This window comes from Bombina bombina, chromosome 4 (assembly GCF_027579735.1).
Source record: "Bombina bombina isolate aBomBom1 chromosome 4, aBomBom1.pri, whole genome shotgun sequence".
In the NCBI taxonomy this organism is placed as follows: Eukaryota; Metazoa; Chordata; class Amphibia; order Anura; family Bombinatoridae; genus Bombina; species Bombina bombina.
The window spans coordinates 455,518,854-455,540,500 of NC_069502.1; the positions used below are offsets into that span (position 1 = coordinate 455,518,854).

General features: G+C 39.5%; 1 protein-coding gene across 1 annotated transcript in view; it reads left to right on the forward strand.

The window, feature by feature from the left end:
- Window positions 1-21,647, forward strand: part of IQCG (IQ motif containing G) — a 132,391-nt gene that overhangs the window by 33,939 nt on the left and 76,805 nt on the right. Inside the window, exon 7 of the mRNA XM_053710314.1 lies at window positions 17,882-18,013. Within this exon, the coding sequence (XP_053566289.1) occupies window positions 17,882-18,013 (132 nt within the window). The remainder of the gene's footprint in view (window positions 1-17,881; window positions 18,014-21,647) is intronic.

Genomic DNA, 21,647 nt, shown 5'->3' on the forward strand with positions numbered 1-21,647 from the left:
CTCTTCTGGTCTGGCCTCCGTTGGTTTTCGGCCCAGTTTCTTTCTCGCTATCTGTCAGTGTTCCATATCCCAGGGGTGGACATTTGGGAAATGAATTTTCTGAATGGTCAGAATGTCATCCGGGTGAGTGGGATCTCCATCCGGGAGTTTCTCCATCCTCATTTTCTACTGGGGTCGGCCGGAGTTGGATCTCATGGCGTCTTGTCAGATTGCCCATTTTTTTGAGATACAGGTCCAGGTTCAGGGCCACCAGCCTGAGCTGTTAACTGCCTTGGCAGTTCTTTGGTCCTTTAGACTAGAATGTCTATTTTCCCCGTTTGCGCTTCTTTGCCGGGTGATTGTTCAAATCATGTAGGAGAAGGCATCAGTGTTCCTCCTCGCCTCTGCGTGTCCTAACAGGATTTGGTATGCCGATCTGGGGAACATGTAATCTCTGCAATCCTGGACACTTCTGTTGCGGAGGGACTTTTCTTCAGGGTCCCTTCTTCCACCCAGGTCTAGTTTCTCTGAGACTAATTGTTTGGAGTTTAGACGCTTGATCTTTTTCAAGCGAGGTGTCTTAGATTCGGTCATTGATACCTTAATTCAGGCATGTGAGCCTGTATTTAGGATGATTTACCATAGATAGGACATAAATGTCTTTATTGGTCTGTTTTTTCACCAATTACTCCTCCGTGGAGTTTTGATTTTAAATTTTAAGGTTCTTCAAGGGGTTCTGTTGAACCTCTGCGTTCCATAGATATATTGGAAGTCTAATTTCCTGTTGCCATTTCTTCTGCTCGAAGACTGTTTGAGCTTTCGGCATTACTATATAGTTCACCTTGTCTTATTTTTCATATGGATAAGGTGAGGTTATGTACTAAACTTGGTTTTCTTTCTAAGGTTGTTTCAGACGTGAACATTCGTTAGGAAATTGTTGTTCCTTCCTTGTGTCCTAATCTTTCTCTCAGAAGGAAAGTATTCTGCACGTTTGGACGTTGTCCGTGTTTTAAATGATAAATTTTCTTTACGGGCGACTGCAGATTTTTGTCGCTCGTCTTCTCTGGTTGAGGAGTCTCCTTTGTTTTGCATATGAGATTGCTAGATGGCAGTCTCATGATAGGGTTTCGGCTTCTTCCACCTGGGCTGTTGCTTCCTCGTGGTCATTCTAATTTAATGCTTCAATTGAGCTGATTTGCAAGACTGCAACTTGGTTGTCTCTTCACACTTTTTCCAAATTTTACAAATTTTATACTTTTGCCTCGACTGAGGCGGTTTTTGGGAGGAAGGTTCTTCAAGCAGTGGTGCCTTCCGTTTAGGTTTCCTGTCTTGTCCCTCCCGTTTCATCCGTGTCCTGTAGCTTTGGTATTGTATCCCACAATTAAGGATGAAATCCGTGGACTCATCGTATCTTGAAAAAGAAAAGGAAATTTATGCTTACCTGATAAATTTATTTATTTTTCGATACAAAGAGTCCACGGCCCGCCCTGTTCTGTGAGAAAGGTTATTATATTCTTGTTAAACTTCAGACACCTCTGCACCTTGGCTTTTCCTTTCTCTTCCTAACTTCGGTCCAATGACTGGGTTGGGAGGGAAGGGACAAGCTATTTATACAGCTCTGCTGTGGTGCTCTTTGCCTCCTCCTGCTGACCAGGAAGCGTAATCCCACAAGTAAGGATGAAATCCGTGGACTCATCGTATTGAAAAATAAATAAATTTATCAGGTAAGCATAAATTTCCTTTTTTGCAACACTGTTTCTATATATATATTCCTACAAACGTGCACAGTGCACACTACCTACCCATGTATTTTTTTTTAACAAAGAATACAGTAAGAACAAAGTCAATTTTTGTTATTTGGATTTTTTTTATTTTAAAATTGTACATTCGATCTGGATTATGAAAGACATTTTATAAAGTGTTTTATTTAGGCCAATGGAAGATGGCCAGTGTTCCAACTTCTGAATACAAATCCACATTGTTTGGTTAGCATACCTAACAAAAAAATGGTCTCCAAATACATAATTGGCAGCGCTGCCAGTGAGACCAAATAGCTGCACAAAAAAATAAATAAATAATATACTGTATATATATATATATATATATCTATATATATAAACAAAAGTTCAAAGGTATATGCACTCTCACCACCGTCCTGCAACTGCCAGGGTGCTCTTGAGGAGAATACAGCAAGAAACAAAGTGAAACACTCACTGGACTTTAGATATCAAAGTGAAATATTTATTTAGTGAAGTTTCGGGAAGGAACGTTTGAGGTCCCGAAACGTCACTAAATAAATATTTAACTTTGATATCTAAAGTCCAGTGAGTGCTTCACTTTGTTTCTTGATATATATATATACTGTATATACATATATACAAGTCACGGTAAGTCTTAGAAATAAAGCAATAGCCAAAGCTGGAGGAAGGCATAATAGATAACAGTAATGACAGCTGGTAGTGTAACCATGACAACCACTGACTAAAGGAACATGAAACCAAAATGTCTTTATTCAGAGAGAGCATGGAATTTTAAACAACTTTCCAATTTTCTTCTATTATCTAATTTTCTTCATTCTATTGGTGAAAAGAGAAAAGAAAATACTTAATTTGAAACACAAACTATGCTGATGGAGCATATGAGTATTATAATAATAATAATCAAGTTGGGGAAAAAATAAAATTTCGACAAAATCAAGAAATTCTTTTTTTTGTAAAAAACAAACAAAACATTTTTCCAGTAATAAAATGTGAATATGTTTCAATTAAATTCCATATTTGTAAGCATTATAGCCTTGATTATATAGCTTTTTATGTGATTTTCTCTTATTCTGATCAACATTCCATGGGCAGGTATTGATATTAGATGCTTTGCACCTTGTGTCACAAGTTGCTATTAAAAATGAGATAGCATCTGTTGACGCACTGACATCCGGTTTATATTGCTTCAGAACCATGAGGTCAACTCTGTGCCACTAATTTGCAAAGGTCTTTTAAAACCTTTTTAAAAAGTGCAAACTAGCCTTGTAGAATAAGCCTTTCATGAAGCCTCCTTCTCTCTCCACGGGAACCCTGGAATAGAAGAGCTCAAAATAGTGCAGCATGTTTAAAAACAGCATAACCACTATTTAGTATGGGTGTAAGATGTAATTACAAATGGTTTAATGAAGGAATGCCAAACCAGACTCGCCGATCTACATCAGCTTCTCTTCTCTGCCAATCTCTTTACTGGTTCCCCATACACTCCAGAATACAATGCAAAGTATTAACCTTAACATTTAAAGCACTCAACAGCCTCATGCCCAACTTTATCTCCTCTCTCATCTCCAAATACTCCCTGAGCCTTCCTCTTCAATCAAACTCTGATTTACGTCTCTCCACTCATATTATTTCTACGTCCCACTACCGCCTCTAAAAGCTGCTCCTGTCCTCTGGAACTCTCTACTCTGCTCCATAAGACTGTCTCCAACCTTCTATAGCTTCAGACGCTCTTTGTAAACCCACCTATTTGTAGAGGCTTATACCATTTCTTTGTTTTTCATCCTACCCAAAATAAATCTTAAACTGCCTTGACTCACTGATGCAACTACAATCCATGTGACAAGCTACCCCAAACTGTTTGTCTCTGCACCCTTGACCTGTAGACTGTAAGCTCTTCGGAACAGGGCCCTCTTCCTCCTGTACTAGATTTGTTTAGTCTGTAAGGTTTTTGTATCTTATCACAAATCCTTGTCATTGTATAACCCTATCTTTGTACCCAGCGATACAGACTTTTGTGGTGCTATACAAATACTGTAAATTATATTAATAATAATATAGCTCAATGGCAAAATAACAACTTTACTTCAGCGTTCAAAGCTCAAAGGTCATGGTCTTGATCCCTGGAGAGGTTGGCCCTGCTGTTTGGAAGACATATTTGATTCACAGTTGAGGAGAAAGTCTGTCTGTCTGTGTCCTTTTCCTAGAAAGAAGTTATTTATATACTTTTTTTTTTTTTAAATCATTTATTTAAATTTCAACAGTATAACGGTATTATCAAGACAGTTGCATTACAGGGTACCGATGTACAAAATAAAATATAATGAATTCACATTTTTCTGCTAGATTAAAAAAATTGAATTACACATAGAGATAGAACATTAATTCATTCTCTCAGCAATATTTCAACATACATCTATGGCCAAGCAGGCACTTCTTACTGTCTTCTTATACCTTTCACTGTTATTTTTTTAGTTTTTTATAACACTAAGCAAAAACACATACCAAAAAATAAGAAAAAATTAAAATAAGTAAGGTTTAATACACCCTCCCTCCTCAGTCTCTAACCTGTATCTCTATATCTGGAAAATTCATTATTTATAGTTCTATTTTCTAATTTTATATATAAAAAAAACAAGGAAAAAACAGGGGTAAAATAATAAAGCAAGTCAACACACAAAAAAAAAAAAAAAAAAAAAAAAAAAAAGGGAAAAAAAAAGGGGGGGGGGAAATAATAAGCACCTCTCTCTCATCTCTCCCAACCTCCTATCTACCATATGCCCAACAATACTAATTCAGAGTTTTGGAAAGGGAAGATCATATATTCCTTTTCATTTTCAGGGAGTGATTTAATATATGCTGCCCATTTGTTAAAGAAATTTCTTATATCATCTTCATTATTTATGTCTGTGTCCTTTTGCTCTAGAAGACATTGTTTTTTTAAGCAGTTCTGAATTTCGGACACGCTAGGTACTGAGCGCATTTTCCATTTTTTACATATTAGGTATCTAGTAGCTAATATGGAGATAGATATTAATTTATCATTAGGGTGACATTTGGTTTGATTGTCTATACAGAATATAATTTGATGTGGGGTAAAGATTACAGGAGGGATTTTCAGCACCTTATTTAGCCAATATTCTAACTTGCACCACATAGTTCTCACTTTTGGGCAAAACCAGAACATATGTTCTATGTCAGCTGCAGGGAGTGAACATTTAGGGCATTTGTCAAAACCTGAGTTATGAACCCTACGACCCATTGCCGGAGTGAAATATGCCCTGTGAAGGATTTTAATATGTGCTTCCCGCCAGGTAGCTGATAGTGTTATTTTTTTTACTTTACTTATAGATTGCTGGATTGTGTTCAAGTCGACCCTGTTCCATTCTGACAATGAGGTCCATGTTAAGGCAAGCCTTACTAGGTTCTGGTTGCCCCTACTAATATTTAAGAGATGATAGCAGACTGTAATAGTCATCCGATTCACCTTGATAGAAGTAAGCCAATTTTCAAGTTTGCCTAATTTCCAGCACCACCCTGTCTCTCTAGTTGTTTCCAAGAGAAAATGCCTAATCTGCAGGTATGCAAAAAAATCTTTATTAGGTAAATTATATTCTCCTTTTAGCTTTTCAAATGTTTTAATAGTCTTCCTATCATCGTCTATCAAGAAGATCAACTTATTTAACCCATTCTTGTGCCATCTATTAAAGACCTCAGATTGCAGACCAGGCTGAAATTTTGGATTCCCGATCAAGGTGAGGTAGTTTGAAATCTTGGGATTATAAGGCAGAAGTTTTGATATTTTCCACCAAGCTTTAATAGGATTGGAAATCGATTTAAGTCGTTTAATTTCTGCAGGTAACTCTTTGGGAGGGGAGTGTAGAAGTGCTACGGGTAAATAAGGATCACAGATATTTATTTCAAGCTGATTATTTAAGATATAATCCTTAGATAGGATCCAGTCACTTGCTATTCGTGCCAAAGAGATAAGATTGTATAATCTAATGTCTGGGAGTGCCATGCCACCCAGATCACCTGGAAGAAAAAGTTTATTAAGGGAGATTCGCGCTTTTTTCCCTTGCCATAAGAATTGACTAATTAAGCTATTGATCAGTCTTACATCCCTCTCAAAAAGAATCACTGGGACATTCATAAGTATATATAGCAATTTGGGGAGGAGAATCATTTTAAATAATGCCACTCGGCCCGAAATTGAGAGAGGCAGTGTCTGCCAAGTTCTCAATTTTTCTTTAATTTGCCTAATGATAGGGGGTATATTGAATTCATATAACTTTTCGGAGTTCACTGGAATGTTTATTCCTAGATATTTAAATGAATCTGTTATACTTTTAAAGGGGTTATCTGTACAGGAGTTTTTATCCCTGCAGATCCAGTGAATTTCTGACTTAGATGGGTTTATTTTATATCCTGAGAAGGATCCAAAGTGATCTATTATGTGCATAAGTTTTGGAATATTGATTTTAGTATTTGATATGTAGACAAGTACATCGTCTGCGTATAATCCAATTTTCATCTCATGATTTGAGACCTTTATTCCTTCTAGATTTTGCCGTATCATAATTGCTAAGGGCTCAATGGCCACATTGAACAGGAGGGGGGAGAGCGGACACCCCTGACGGGTTCCCCTTTCAAGAGTTATAGATGAAGATATGCCGCCATTAATAATCAACCGTGTAGTTGAATTTTTATAAAGATTCTCCACGAATTTAGGGAATTTGCCCTTGATTCCAAATTTTATCATGGATGTATTGAGATGCCTGAAGGTAACAGAATCAAATGCTTTTTCTGCATCAATAGAAAGAATAGCCATATCTGGTACTATGAGCGTCTCCCCTCTCTCCCCTCCCGTCCGAGCGGCCCTTTCAAGATATTCTAGTGTAAGTATTACCTCCCTTATTTTTGCCGAGGAGTTTCGTCCATTCAAGAAGCCAGCTTGATCCGGATGGATCACCTGTGGTAGTATTTGCTGTAATCTAGCTGCTAAGATAGAGGTGAGGATCTTGTAGTCTGAATTAAGTAAAGCTATTGGCCTATAAGATTCTTTGAGCCTTGGGTCCTTCCCTTCCTTAAGAATCAAGGTCGTGTAAGATGCAGAAAATGCAGATGTAGGTGATTTGCCATTCATGTAAAAATCATTATATAGATTTATTAAATACGGGGAGATTTCTGGAGATAGTATTTTGTAGAATTCACTAGGTAGGCCGTCCGGACCAGCTGCCTTATTTGTAGATAGCCCTGCAATTGCTTCGGACACTTCTTGCGCTGATATAGGGGAGTTGAGCCTGCTAATATCATCATCCACCAGTATTGGATTTTCAATCTTATTCCAGAATTCCACTGCCTTGTCATGGTCGTAGCCTTTACATGAGTATAAATCTTGATAATATTTCACCAGTATAGATGTAATTTTGTCTGAGTTTAGAATTTGCTCACCCTTTTCATGAATTTCTTCTATATGAGATTGCTTTTTCTCATTGCTGGTCATTCTGGCCAGCATCTTTCCAGATTTGTTCCCAAATCTGTATAATTTAGCCTGGATTTTTAACTCCTTTTGTGTTTGTCGAGTTAAAACAAATGTGTCCCGGGCTTCCTTAGCTTGCACATATTTCGACCAGTTTAATGGGTTCTTATGTAGCATAAATTTATTGTACGCATTGGTTAGTGCTTTTTGTATCTCACTCTCCCTTACCTTCAGTTTTTTAGTCAGGGTTATGTTATACGCTAAGATTTCACCCCTGAGCACCGCTTTAGCGGCTTCCCAGAATAATTCTGGGTGATCGATGTATTCTAAGTTAAAGTGGAGGTATTCCTCAAATTTAGATCTGAGGTGAGTTTTAAACTTCATGTCCGTTGTTAGGTAATAAGGGAAATAGAAACGCGAGAATTTAAATCTTGGATGTTCAAGATTAATGTCTAGATTAATAGGAGCATGATCTGATAGCAATATAGGGGCAATACCTGCATGTGCTCTTAGAGCGCCCAGTCGCTCATCCACAAGGAATAGATCTATTCGAGACAGGGTTTTATGCGCCTTTGAAAGGCATGTGAATTCCTGTGTGTCAGGGTTCTGGCTTCTCCAGATATCATATAGTGCTAGATTCTGCTTTATTTTCTTAATCATTTTAAATTCTAAATTATCCTTTTTCTGTTTTTTCTGCTTCATGGCTTCTCTAAGTCTATCTAGCGGACAATGCGGTGCCATGTTGAAGTCGCCACCTATGATTAGAAGTCCCTGATTATAGAGAAGAAGCTTAGTTTGAATTCTATTCCAGAATTCTGGATCAAAAGTATTGGGGCCATAAATATTACAAATTGTATAGATTTCCTGGGCGATTTTTACCTTCAACAGGACATATCTACCCTCCGGGTCGGGTTCGCAGTGAGTCACCTCAAGATGAGCTCTTTTCCCTATTAAAATTGCCACTCCCCTTTTTTTTCCTATGCTTGGCGAAAAATATACCTCTCTAACCCATGAGGATTTGAGTTTGTTAGATTCTTCTGAATTAAGATGAGTTTCTTGAATTAATCCTATGTCAGCCTGGGATTTCCTTAGATGCGTCAATATGGTTTTTCGTTTGATTGGGGTGGAGATTCCTCCAACATTCCATGAAACTATCCTAAATTTTTCTATTTCTCTGTATCATTAATGGCGCCTGTGGCTTAAGGAGGTAGTGAGAGAGATGAGGAGAGGGGGGGTAAAAAAAAAAAAAAAAAAAAAAAAAAGGGGGGGAGGGGGAGTAATACCTAACATGACCTCTATTTGCCCCATGAATCCCAGGGTGGGGGCAATCCCAAATTATTAGGCCCATGCTGGCTAAGTGGGGACCGCATTCTCTGTTGCTGATAAATTTAAAGAGGAGAAGAACTTCTCGGCTGCGTGTGCCTCCAGAAAGAAATGTACTGTTCCATTAACAGTTGCTTTTAATTTAGCTGGATATAATATAGTTGCATTTATTCCAGCGTTTATGAGTTTAGTGCATGTAGGTGCCAGATCTCTTCTCCTAGAGGCTGTCTCAGCCGAGAAATCCTGAAATATGAGGATCTTAGCTCCATTAATGATGAGGGGTTGTGTTTTACGATAATATTGAAGAATAGAGACTTTATCTTGGTAATTCAATAGTCTTATGATGACAGGTCTAGGCCTACTGAGATTTTGGGCTGACTGTACTGGACCCAGTCTATGGGCCCGCTCTACCAGGATGTTATTATACAAGGGTGGGAGTTTGAGGGCTGTCTTAAGTGTATCAGAAACAAAAAAAGCTAAGTCCTCATATTGTTTCTCCTCTGGGAGGCCTATTATTCTAATGTTGTTTCTTCTACTGCGGTTTTCTAGATCTTCTAGTCTCATAAGAGTTTTTTGATTACTGCTGTTGATACTATCCATCTTAGTGCCTTGTGTTACTACTGTATCTTCTAAATCTGATACTCTCTGTTCAACCTCCTGCATTCTTGAGGAGAATTGTCTAATTTCCTGTGATAGAGAGGAAATATCCTGCTTAATCTCCATCCTTAGAGCGTCGAATTTAGGGGAGAGAGCGTCAGAGATATTGGCAACTAAGTTTTGGACATTCAATAATTCAGATGTAACTGTACTTGTTGAGATTAATTGAGTGTCAGTCACTGGGTCCTGTGTGTTCCTGGATTTCTTATCTCTCTGTCTACCTGCCATTCCTGGTGAAGGTGTTTTATAGGGAATGCCAAGGAATTTATCCATATACTAGTTTGTGAAAATTGGAGAAAAAAAAAAAAAAAAAAAAAAAAAAAAAAAAAAAAAAAATTTCCTAGGGGAAAAGAAAAAGATGGGAATGTGAGAGGGGAAAAGCAAAGTGGGAGATTAGTAAATGGCCCGTGCAACGTGATTGAGCCGTGGGGTGCTTATAATTGCACCAATTCAAGTGATAACTTTCAATTGGATTTATCCAATTGTGGTACAAATTTTATGGAAAAGGGGAAAGAGTGCAGTGTTGTGTGGGATGAGGCAGGGCCCCTAAAAAAAAAAAAAAAAAAAAAAAAAAAAAAGGAAAAAAAGCCAAACAGTCAAGGAAGTGAGTGCTAGGAGTAAGTCAGTTGAAGGTTGAGAGCTGTGTGTGTGAGAATCTTATTTATAGTGTGTGAGTAAAGTGGTTTGTGAGTCTAAGCGGGGGAGGGGAGAGAGGGGAAAAACAAACAAAAAAAAAAACAAAGGGCAAAATCCTAGTACTTTCAAATATTTTGATGTTAGGGGGAACTACAAAATGAGACCTTTCAAAGATCTAGGTCTCACGGTTATTACCCAGTGCTAAATTTGTATTTGTTTTCTTATAAATCAATAGTCTTCAATATAATGTGGTCAAAGACTTTCAGTCTTTTAAGTAAAAACAGAAAAAAAGTGGATGTATGAGACTGTTTTTGAGCCAGTAGTAATATGCAGAGCTTTTTTCTAGGTCTGTGCAGGATCTCAATTAAACACCCCTTTTTTTTCCCTTTTTTTCCCCTTTTTTTAACCCCTGTGATGTATCTAGCGCTGTATTGGTTTCTGCAATTATTTTGCAGGGTAAGGGGTTACTACCTATACCCCTATTACTAAGCACATAATGAGATTAGGAATACAACCATCTGTATTATTACCCTATGTTTTAGGCAAAAAAAAGGTAGGAAAAGAAAGGAAGCAGAGAGGTGGAGGGAGAAAGAAGGAAAGTCAAATCCAGTAACATATGAGAACATAAGTTTGATTACAGCATTAAACAACCTGTTAAATTAAGGTTTTGTAGTATTCTCAGTCCAACGTGCATCAATTAGACTTAACTACAAAACTGTATTTGCTATCTTGTTTCAATGTTACACTGTGTTAAAAATGTCCTCTTGTAACATATATGAACATGGATCTAGTCAGATCGTTAGGCAGTCTATCAAACTGAAATTTGTAGTGTTCTCAGTCTGAGATATTTCAAAAATGCCCCAACTCAGATATATGTCCATTTAATTTAAGTAGAGATTTCTTATAATGCCCCTTCAATTTATGCAGTCATCAGTTCTATGTGTCAAGTTCAACTATCCCGCCTCAGCATTGTTCCATACTAACAGTGTCTTCTTGTGAATTCTGCGGTTTTTTACCGTTACCGTTCAGTGTATATCACGCTACTTTTTAGAAGAGACTCACTCACCCCCTCCTGCGCTGTTGGTCCACCTACCACCCGCGGCCTCCGATTCCGAGCCGCCGCAGGACTAATCGAGATCAGCAGGACCAGAGTTCCTTCGCCCCAAACAGAGAACACAGGCAACTCCCCCCACGCAGCACCGGTGGGGGGGGAGAGGATAGCTCCGCTCCAAGCGGGCAGCGAAGCGAAGAGGCGCCCACACGCCAGATCCAGCAGCCCGTCCGAGTCCAACTCCCTCCCGCGCAGCACCGGTGGGGGAGGGGGAGGGGCGAGCCCAGGGCGACGGGACCCGCCGAGACCAAAGGGGCAACAGGTAAGTTGAGAAAGCTGCGAGTTTGTTGTTATAAAGATAATTCAATCAGGGGTGGTAGTCGCACGGAGGGGGGGAGAGCTGGACCTCAGAGGGGTAGCGGGGCCTCAAAGTAGGATCAGGAACAGCCAGCTGAGGCACCGACAGCCTCAAATTGCTTCCAAAGCCAGATAGACGGTGGGCACAAACTGAAGTCAGGAGTACCAATTAGCCAGCAAAGGGGCTCAGCACAGTGGGATGGCGTGCCACTGCGAGGTTCTGGAGTAGGTCTGCGGTATCTGTCAGGGGAATAGCCCCAAAGCCTGGAGCTGGTGCGGGAGCCTTCCACCAATTTCCCAGTGACTGGAGAGACGAGCTAAGCAGCACCTGTGCAGCACCTGTGCAGCACCTGTGCAGCACCTGCATGTAGCTCCTCCTCCACCGGAACCTCTCTATTTATATACTTTTAAGTAACTGTTTCTTCCTTATGTTTATCTTATATCATTTAGTCTCCATGGGATAGACACCTTCTTCAACTCATAGGCTAGCATGTTGCAATGGATAATGATTCATAAAAGTTGTCTCAAGTATAAATCTTTTATGAAATAACAAGGAACCTGCTCTATTGAATCTTTAGAAGGACACAGATGATGAGAGAGAATGGTAGAAAACTGCACAGTATATTAAAGGAATCTGCTGAATATGCCTATGTGGATGGAAACATATTCACCAATCTCTGAACTCTTTAAGTTTATATAAATTACATTGGAAAATGGCAGCTGAAGTCTATTACATTAAAAATGTACATTTATATGTAGACAAATATAAAATCAAGAATAACAGAAATAAATCCACATAAAATAAAAGGGCTAAGAGCCCAGAAACAGTATACCATGAGTGCCTGTATCTTTGAGATGGAAACAAACTGAAAAAACTGAACTTTTGACTGCAGACTGATGCCACCATTGGTTTTTAGTATTCCTCATCTCTTCATCAAATGATTATAACTAACATAGCCTGTCTATTTAATCTGTCTAACTTTTTGATTACTCCCCCTGAAATCTGATAAAAAGTTTTACAGCAATATTTTTCAAATGATCCTGAAAGTGCCAGACCAATCATCCTATTTCCAAATATTTTTTTATCCTCAACATAGACTTTGTTGGTGTCCCACAGCCTTAAAAATATTCTAAAAGGTTGCTCCCCATCCTAGGGTGCTAGAATTTTTAAGTGAACACATTGAAGATCATGCTTCACCCATTTTGAAGCTCATGATGAGACTAATTTACACTAATTTAGATATTACTGATCATAACTTTCCTAGGAAAGCATCCAAGCATGGACTCATAAGCTTTAAAGTAATTTTATGTAGTGAACTAGGTGAAGCTTTCACCTAATAGGACAATGATGCTTTAATAAGTCCTAAACTCTACTCCCAATAAAATACAAGTTTGGCTGAAAATATGATTAATTCCAGGATCACCCTCCAGCTATGAAAAGACAATACAAAATCTCAGCATTTGCATGCAAGACATTTAGAAAGAACTACAATGAGAATCTTCCTAATTATGAAACACATATGACCAAATGTTTGTTCATTATATTTAAAGACCTAGCACGGCTTTGCCATCAGCCTTCCATCTTAGAATTAGCATTGAACTAATAAATATCCATTTCTGATCACATCCCCCACCCTCACATATGTAATGTAGACTACCTCTAAAAACAATGACAGGCATGTTCTTTCTGACAAGAACAAAGTAAGAGCCTTCATAGCTATGGCATCATTGCTCATTGCTGTTTTAGCTTGGGTAAAAGCTTACAATTTACCTCTACCACCTTCTTTTGTTTGCATTTAAGATGTCCTGTTTGGGAGAGAAACCTCTGGATATAAGGTATCTGGAGACGTGGCTTTGGAAATGCTGCCTTAATTTTCTGCTTTTATTATTTTGAAGAAATCACAATTTCTTTGGAGGGCTTCTAAACACTGTTTTTTTATCCCTTAACTCCTTTAAGGTAGTCACACATTTTAGTGATCAAGCCCTTCACAACCTTCCCCTAAAAATAATTGTATTCCTATAGTTTTTACCAATGCTGTCTGTACTCACCACGAGCCTCTATGTGCCAGGTGGTTATTGATGATGCTGCCCATAATGACAGTGTTGCATATTACCCTATTTATTTATCTCCACCTGGCACAGAAAGGCATTTTCCAATTAAAACAATAGTGGTATAGTTTACCAAGGAGTGAATAGAGGAACCAAGGATTGCCCCTTTACATCATGGACAGCTGTGCAGTTGGATGGCTTCAAGAAATGCTTCAATATATTATATTGTTAAAAAAAAATTATAACGGTTGTGAACCAGGTAGTGGGAACCTGTGATACATAGACATCAATCCATACACATTAAATTTTTAAAACATGGCAATAACAAGATTATCTTAATTCCATATGATAACATTGTAGGGGGTAGATGTAGCCCATGCTAGCCCAGTATATAGCATGGCTTTACAACCAACACTGCAAACAAATCTCTGTAGTTAAGAGGCACACATGGTCCGTAATAAAAATGTCAAAACGTCATATTAAAAGGAAAAAAAAAGGGGGGTGTCTGGGCAGCGACAGAGTATGGCCGCAATAAAAGGAGCTCTAGGAGATGTTTAGGATATCCGTCGAATATCTCTGACATACAGCATCATCTACTTTAGAAAACAAGAGCTCTACTATCTATTACACCTCACAGGGCCAAGACTGCTGTAAGAGCTCTGTTCTGGACCATCAAGGCCTATGGTGGCGGCCTAAAACTAGGATCCTGATACCCCCCTGGTAACCCGGTTTCAGCAGTTGCTTTGGAACTGCTATACTTGTGTACTTAGATAATGGAGGATATCTGCCGAGTTTTCCAAGACCTTTGTGAAGCTTTTGAACACAAAGTGTGCCAACGGCTGGATGCCCTTATTTTAATGGTGGAGGTAGAGGAGAGAGAGGCACTGAGGCCTGGTAGAGCAGAATCTACTAAACTACCTGTCAAAAAAACAGAGGGGCAGCTATCATCGCAACAGCTACTACAAGATAGGTGCGAGCAGACACTTATAAACTACACAAAGGAACAAAATGATACTTTGGGTTCTACTGCTCCTGAGCTGCCGGAGCTGTCTTTTAAGACGCTGTAATGCTTGTGGGATATTCCAGTATCAGACCGAACTCGGCCAGCAGTCTTCTTATCCTGGCGTCGAGCGGGAATGATAGGGAATATCCCAGAGCAGAGAAAGTAAGCAAGATGAGGTAAGCGGCACTCACCAAAGGCAGGCTAGTCTGCGGCGGCAACAGGCAGGGAATCAGTGGAAGGCAGTTCAAAGGTAAACCACTAGAAAGGTCATACAGGCAGGGTTTGGCAACAGTAAAGAAATCCAAAGGTAAACCACTTGAATGGTCAGGCGGGCAGGTGTTGGCAACAGTAAGGCAGTCCAAAGGTAAACCACTTGAATGGTCAGACAGGCAGGTTTTGGCAACAGTATGGCAATCCAGTACTTAAAGGATTAAGCAAGCAGAGTACTCAGACAGGCAGAGTTCATCAACAGTGAGGCAATCCAATACTTTAGGGGTTAAGCAAGCAGAGTAGTCAAGCAAGCAGAGTTCATCAACAAGCAATCCAGTATTTTAGGGGTTAAGCAAGCAGAGTAGTCAGACAGGCAGAGTTCAATAGCAGTGAGACAATCCAGTACTTTAGGGGTTAAGCAAGCAGAGTATTCAGACAGGTAGAGTTCAATACTGATATGGCAATCCAGAATACAGTAAGCTATCACACCCAGGAGCACACAAAGTAACACCTATACTTGGGCAGTGATAGGTAGCACGTGAGTAACTTACATAGGCCCAGGATTCACACCACAGGAAATCCTGACCGACTTCAGAACGGAGGGAGCATGTGGCGATGACGTCACCGCCGCACACAGACAGGAGACGACTTCCCCTAGGCAACAAGCAGAACAGCAGGTGCCGCATCCCTAGCAACAGCTACAGCGGCGTGGCATGACGGACACTGATGGGAGCCCGGGCTGTAGAGTTCCATGAGGAGCATGGAAACAGGCCCCCTGAAAAACAGCAATTTAATGATATAGGAGTTGAAGTTTATTTACCCTGGAATCCCTGTGCGTTTGGAAATGAAGTGGGCCTCCACTTCTTCGATACGGGGGGGGGAGTGTGGCTGGCAATCCCGCGTATCCTTCAGATATATTGCGGGATCTAATGGGGTGGACGTAGCTGTCCAGAAGAGAAATTTGCAGATTGAGGTACAGCATAACATTGACAATGAATGCTTGGTCACAGACCTTTGGACACTGTCTGCACAAAAGTGTGGGACTAATTGCTTTAATGAAGAGTCCTATGCATGTACCCTAAGAGAGGACACTTACTACTCAATTGTACAGCTGCCAGTGCCTGCATACTTCCTAACCCAGTTTGTGACCATATCTCCTTGTAAAATCGTATTGGATAAGATGGCCATGTTACTCAGCCCTTTTGTTCTAGGGGGCTTCATTCAGTGAAAACCTTTTCCTCACCATACATATAATGATCCTGGTCAGATATGCCACCATATGGAACCTTTTATCCTTCTACAGTTAACTGAACTCTTGGTATGTAGGACGATCTTTGCTTGTCTAATCACAGTTTAGGCAGCTCAAACACACAGTTAAACTGAATGATTGCATGTTATGTACCTCCTGAGTGAATGAGAACAAGTTGTGTCTGAATCTTCCTTGTGCATGTATGTGTTGGCACTAACGGACCTAGCATATCATATTATGTTTATACCTTCTCACTGTACATAATCATAGCTGTTATCATTAGCATGTTGTACTTGAATTACACATAATCAGATTAGATCATTTCTATATAGAATTATATAATAATATTTTTGATCTGCCTGTTAGTGACAGAACTCTAGAAGTAGTTAACCATACAGATAATATGACTGCATGCAAAGTATATACTATCTGGGCAAATGAGGCTAGCTATATCAGCATCTCATTATAAGCATATAAGCCTCAGATCACTGTTAATATGAATGTATGCACGTTACACACTCTTTTGGGTGATTGAGACCAACTTACTTGAGAAGCCATCTATGTGCATAATCTTATAGGACTGCTTAGGTTAACTCTGTAATATCTATAACAACAGCATCAGATACTACTCCTTAACAGTAGTTTATTTTCTTTCTTAAAATAGTTTTATAATATTTCTATGTTGTTTTATGTTATATATAGAGGCCCAGGAGTGACATTTTCTAGTTGTAGGTTCATATCCTCTAGTCTAGTGCAGCATAAGTTAATACTATATAGTTTAGTGGCACTATACTGACAGATATCCTCCTGAAGTTGTTGTGATACCTATAGGATTTAAGTTCCAAGAGCGGCCTTAGTTTGTTTAAGGAGGTGAAAGTTCTGGTGAAGTTTATTTAACACATTATCTTATTCCTAACAGTTACTTATGAAAAAAACATTATATAGTTTAATAGATTTCTATAAGCCTTCCTAATGTGTTATTTATTATAGAAGGGAATACAATTGTTTTCTTATATTCCCAGAGGTCCAAAAGTGATCTATACAACTTAAATAATATCCCTCCTATTGAGTGATCTTTACATGCCTGGAAGTCCAAAAGTGGCTTCAGAGTGTGTGGGGGAAACATATTTGATATTTAATAGAAAAAATAAAGTATATTCTATGTTTTCCTTTGTGTACGAAAAACATTGCTGCCTAACGTACATGGGCTCTAGTCCTGCTTTGTTTAAGACAATACATTTTGTGATACCATTTTTTTTCTCTCCTTTTCATGTTTGCCATATGTTGAGTTTGTAAAACTCATGTACTAAATATTGGTTATTCTATGTGTATCTTTGTATGTGTAACTCATTGCTTTCTAAAGTGTTTAGGCTCTAGTAATGTTTCGTTTTTAGAATATTTTGATTGAGCCGCTCCAGACAGTACATTCTGTGGTATCATTGTTTTTCCTTTATGAACCTGTAAAACGCTTGTATTGAACGATGTGTATCACATGTATATCTGCAATGTTTGCCTGATTACCTCAATACAAATTATCTTGAAAAAAAAAGGTCAGCTGTGCTTCACTGGTATTTTCAGTGCTATTGGTTGCTGAGGAGAATGATAGACAACCTAACATTAAATTTAAAGGTATAGTAAAGTCCAAATTAAACTTTCATGATTCAGATAGGGCATGTAATTTTAAACAAATTTTTAATGTACTTTTATCATCAAATTTGCTTTGTTCTCTTGTTATTCTTAGTTGAAAGCTAAACCTAGGTAGGCTAATATGCTAATTTCTAAGCCCTTGAAGGCCACCTCTCATCTGAATGCATGTGACAGCTAGATGGCGTTAGTTCATGTGTTTCATATAGATAACACTGTGCTCATGCACATGAAGTTATTTAAGAGTCAAAAATAATTGCCTGAAATGCAAGTCTGTCAAAAGATTTGAGATAAGGAGGCAGTCAGCAGAAGCTTAGATACAAGTTAATTACAGAGGTAAAAAGTATATTTCTATAACAGTGTTGGTTATGCAAAACTGGGGAATGGTAATTAAAGGGATTATCTATCTTTTTAAGCAATAACATTTTTGGTGTTTACTATCCCTTTAAGAAATAAATAATTACTCTTTCTTCATGTGTATTAGGAGTTAGAGGAAAAACTGGAATACTGGATGGACAAGTATGATAAGGACACAGAAGAGAAACAGGCAGAACTGAACTCCCTGAAGATGTCTAGAGCCAATGACTTGTCTCTCCTTCAGGAGCTTGCTAACAAGGTAAGGAAAAGCAAGATATGGCTAGGGCTTGGCGCATAACTAGCTAAAAAGCCAATCTTGGGTACAATTAGCCAGTTATTTCAATTGTTTTAAAGTTTTATCAAAGGTTAAAGTAGATCATATGTTCATAATTGAAGAAAAAATAAAAACAACAAAAAGCCCTGTGCAAATAATACCTAATTTAAAAAATACTACAGAAAATCACCATTAAAGTCTTCACTTCAGGGCCTTCTAGTGTGGCAAATAATACCCCATGTTTTACCCTCTACGTCCAGTTCTTATTCCTGTTCCCATCTAGTGAAAAAGAACAGTAAAGTGCACGGCTCAGATTTCCCTATTAGTTTGCAGGAGAACGCCAGTGAGTCTCTAATCACCTGTGAGAAGAGAGGTTTGTCTCTCCAGCTATGGAGATCATGTTCAATATTGCAAGTCAGATCTAAGTGTCTATCAAGCTCGGGAGACAAGGCTATCTCCAAGTTAGTCAAGGACCTGTCCTGAGATTTGTAAGGGTAAATTTTATACAAATTAGATAAATTACTTTGTGAAATTAATTAATAATTAATTAATAATTAATTAAATTATTTGGAACCTCTGATATCAAATTGTTTATAAGAATATGTTTATATGCCAAATTTCCCAAATCCACCTTTATTGCTTGAAGACACTTTAAACTGACTAGGACCTACTTCCATATAATTTGTTTAATATGTGCTCCCAACACTTCCATAATTAAGTTAAAGAGCAAAGGGGAAAACACTGCCTAGTGCTATTTTAAAGCATAACACTTTTTTTTTTAGTTCCTCTCAAATTTCCAAGTTATTTCATTTTCCCTCCCTCTGTATCATGTAACAGCCATCAGCCAATCACAAAACACATGCACATGCTCAGTAGGATCTGGTGCCTCAGAAAGAAGGATATAAAAAGATTGTGCACATTTTAATAATGGAAGTAAATTAGTTTACAAGATGTGTTCAGCTATCTCCCAGTAGTGCATAGCTGCTGCTTCAACAAAGAATACCAAGAGAATAAAGTGTATAGTTTGGTAATTACAGCGCCTACACCTATGAAACCACAAGCTCCCAAAAAAAGTCCCTAAAACCTTTCAAAATATGCAATAATCCAGACAGAGGGAACGCCAAAGAGGCTAAAGTGGTTAAAAATATGCAAATGTAATAAGAAACTCACCCTTCACCACCAACCCACCCAAACCCTCCACCGTCCACGGACTACCTGGATCCCCCTCACCATGGAGGACACACTCAGAATCATGAAATCAATCCACTCCAGAGCACCCTCAGACCCATGCCCGCACCACATATTCAACAAAGCGGGGCGTTACCCTCGTCCACGAACTCTGCCGCACCATCAACGGCTCCATAAAAACCAAAACTTTCCCAGTAGACTGGAAACACGCAGAGCTGAAACCCCTGCTGAAGAAACCCACGGCAGACCCCAAAGATCCTAAAAACTACCGCCCCATCTCTCTACTCCCCTTTCCAGCCAAAGTAATCGAGAAGGCCATCAACGCACAACTTGTTGACCACATCTTGAACCCCTCCTAATCCGGTTTCAGGAGCAATCACAGAGATCGCCCTCCTTGCCGCCACAGATGACAACAACACCTTGTTCGACCAAGGAGAGACCGCTGCCCTCATCCTCCTAGACCTCTCAGCTACATTCGACACTGTAGCCCACAACACCCTCCTCACCCGCCTACACGACGCCGGCATCCGCAAAAAGGCCCTGGAATGGATCACCTCCTTCCTCCGCGGCAGAACCCAGAAAGTCAGTCTCCCGCCCTTCTCCTCCAAACCCACAGCAATCAGCTGCGGCGTACCCCAAGGCTCTTCACTCAGCCCCACCCTCTTCAACATCTACATGACCCCTCTCGCCGCCATTGTCTGAAGACACAACCTCAACATCGTCTCCTATTCAGACAACACCCAGTTAATCATCTCGCTCACCCAAGACCCCGCCACCACCAAGAAAAAACGTCCATTAAGGACTGACAGCAATCTCCACCTGGATGGGTGACAACCGTCTCAAACTCAACACAGACAAGACCAAAATCCTCCTCCTCAGACCCACCGAATCCGCATGGGACGACTCCTGGTGGCCCACAGCCCTCGGACACCCTCCAACCTCAACACACCACGCACAAAATCTAGGCATTATCCTTGACTCATCACTCTTCATTGACCACCAAATCAACACTGTCTCTTCGACTTGTTTTCACATACTCCACCTACTGCGAAAAATCTTCAAATGGATCCCTACCGAAACCAGAAAATCTGTCACCCACGCCCTCATCAGTAGTCGACTCTACGTCGGGTCCACATCAAGCTCCAAAAACGACTCCAACGTATCCAGAAAACCTCAGCCAGACTCATCCTTAGCATCCCTCGCCAAAGCCACATAACCGAACACCTAAGGAACCTGCACTGGCTCCCCATCAACAAGAGAATCACCTTCAAGCTCCTAACCCATGCATTCAAGGCCCTCCACAACATCGGTCCCGAATACATCAACCACCACGTCAGTTTCTACACCCCCTCCAGACAATTCCGATCCGCCGACCAAGCACTCGCAGTCATCCCCTGCATCAGGGAAACAACAGCTGGAGGAAGATCCTTCTCCTATATGGCAGCAAAGACATTGAATACCCTCCTGATACACCTCAGACACTCCACCTCCCTCACTAACTTCAGGAATGACCTCAAGACCTGGCTATTTGACAAAATCGTCGCCCCTTAGCCCCCCCCCCCTCTTTTCGACCTCCCTTAGCACCTTGAGACCCTCACGGGTGATTATTTTGCCCTTTACAAGTACCAGATAGATAGATAGATAGATAGATAGGAAGGGACAGTCTAGTCCAAAAACAACTTTAATTATTCAGATAGGGCATGTAATTTTAAACAATTTTCCAATTTACTTCTATCACCAATTTTGCTTTGTTCTCTTGGTATTCTTAGTTGAAAGCTAAACCTAGGAGGTTCATATGCTAATTTCTTAGACCTTAAAGGCCGCCGCCTCTAATCTGAAAGCATTTTGACAGTTTTTCACCACTAGAAGGCGTTAGTTCATGTGTTTCACATAGATAACATTGAGCTTGATTGGCTAAAAATGCAAGTCTGTCAAAAGAACTGAAATAAGGGGGCAGTTTGCAGAGGCATAGATAAAAGGTAATCACAGAGGTAAAAAGTATATTAATATAACTGTTGATTATGCTAAACTGGGGAACGGGTAATAAAGGGATTATCTACCTTTTTAAACAACAAAAATTCTGGTGTTTACTGTCCCTTTAAAGGGACATGAAACCCAAACATTTTCTTTCATGATTCAGATAGAGAATACAATTTTAAACAATTTTCCAATTTACTTAGAATATTTAATTTGCTTCCTTCACTTGCTATGCTTTGCTGAAAGGTTTATCTAGGCAAGCTCAGGGGCAGCAGAGAATGTAGGTTCTAACTGTTAATTTGTGGCTGCATATATTTATTGATTGTGATTGGCTAACCCATGTGTTCAGCTAGAAACCATTAGAGCATTGCTGCTCCTTCAACAAATGATACCAAGATAATAGAAGTAAATTAGAAAGTTGTTTAAAATTGTATTCTCTATCTGAATCTTGAAA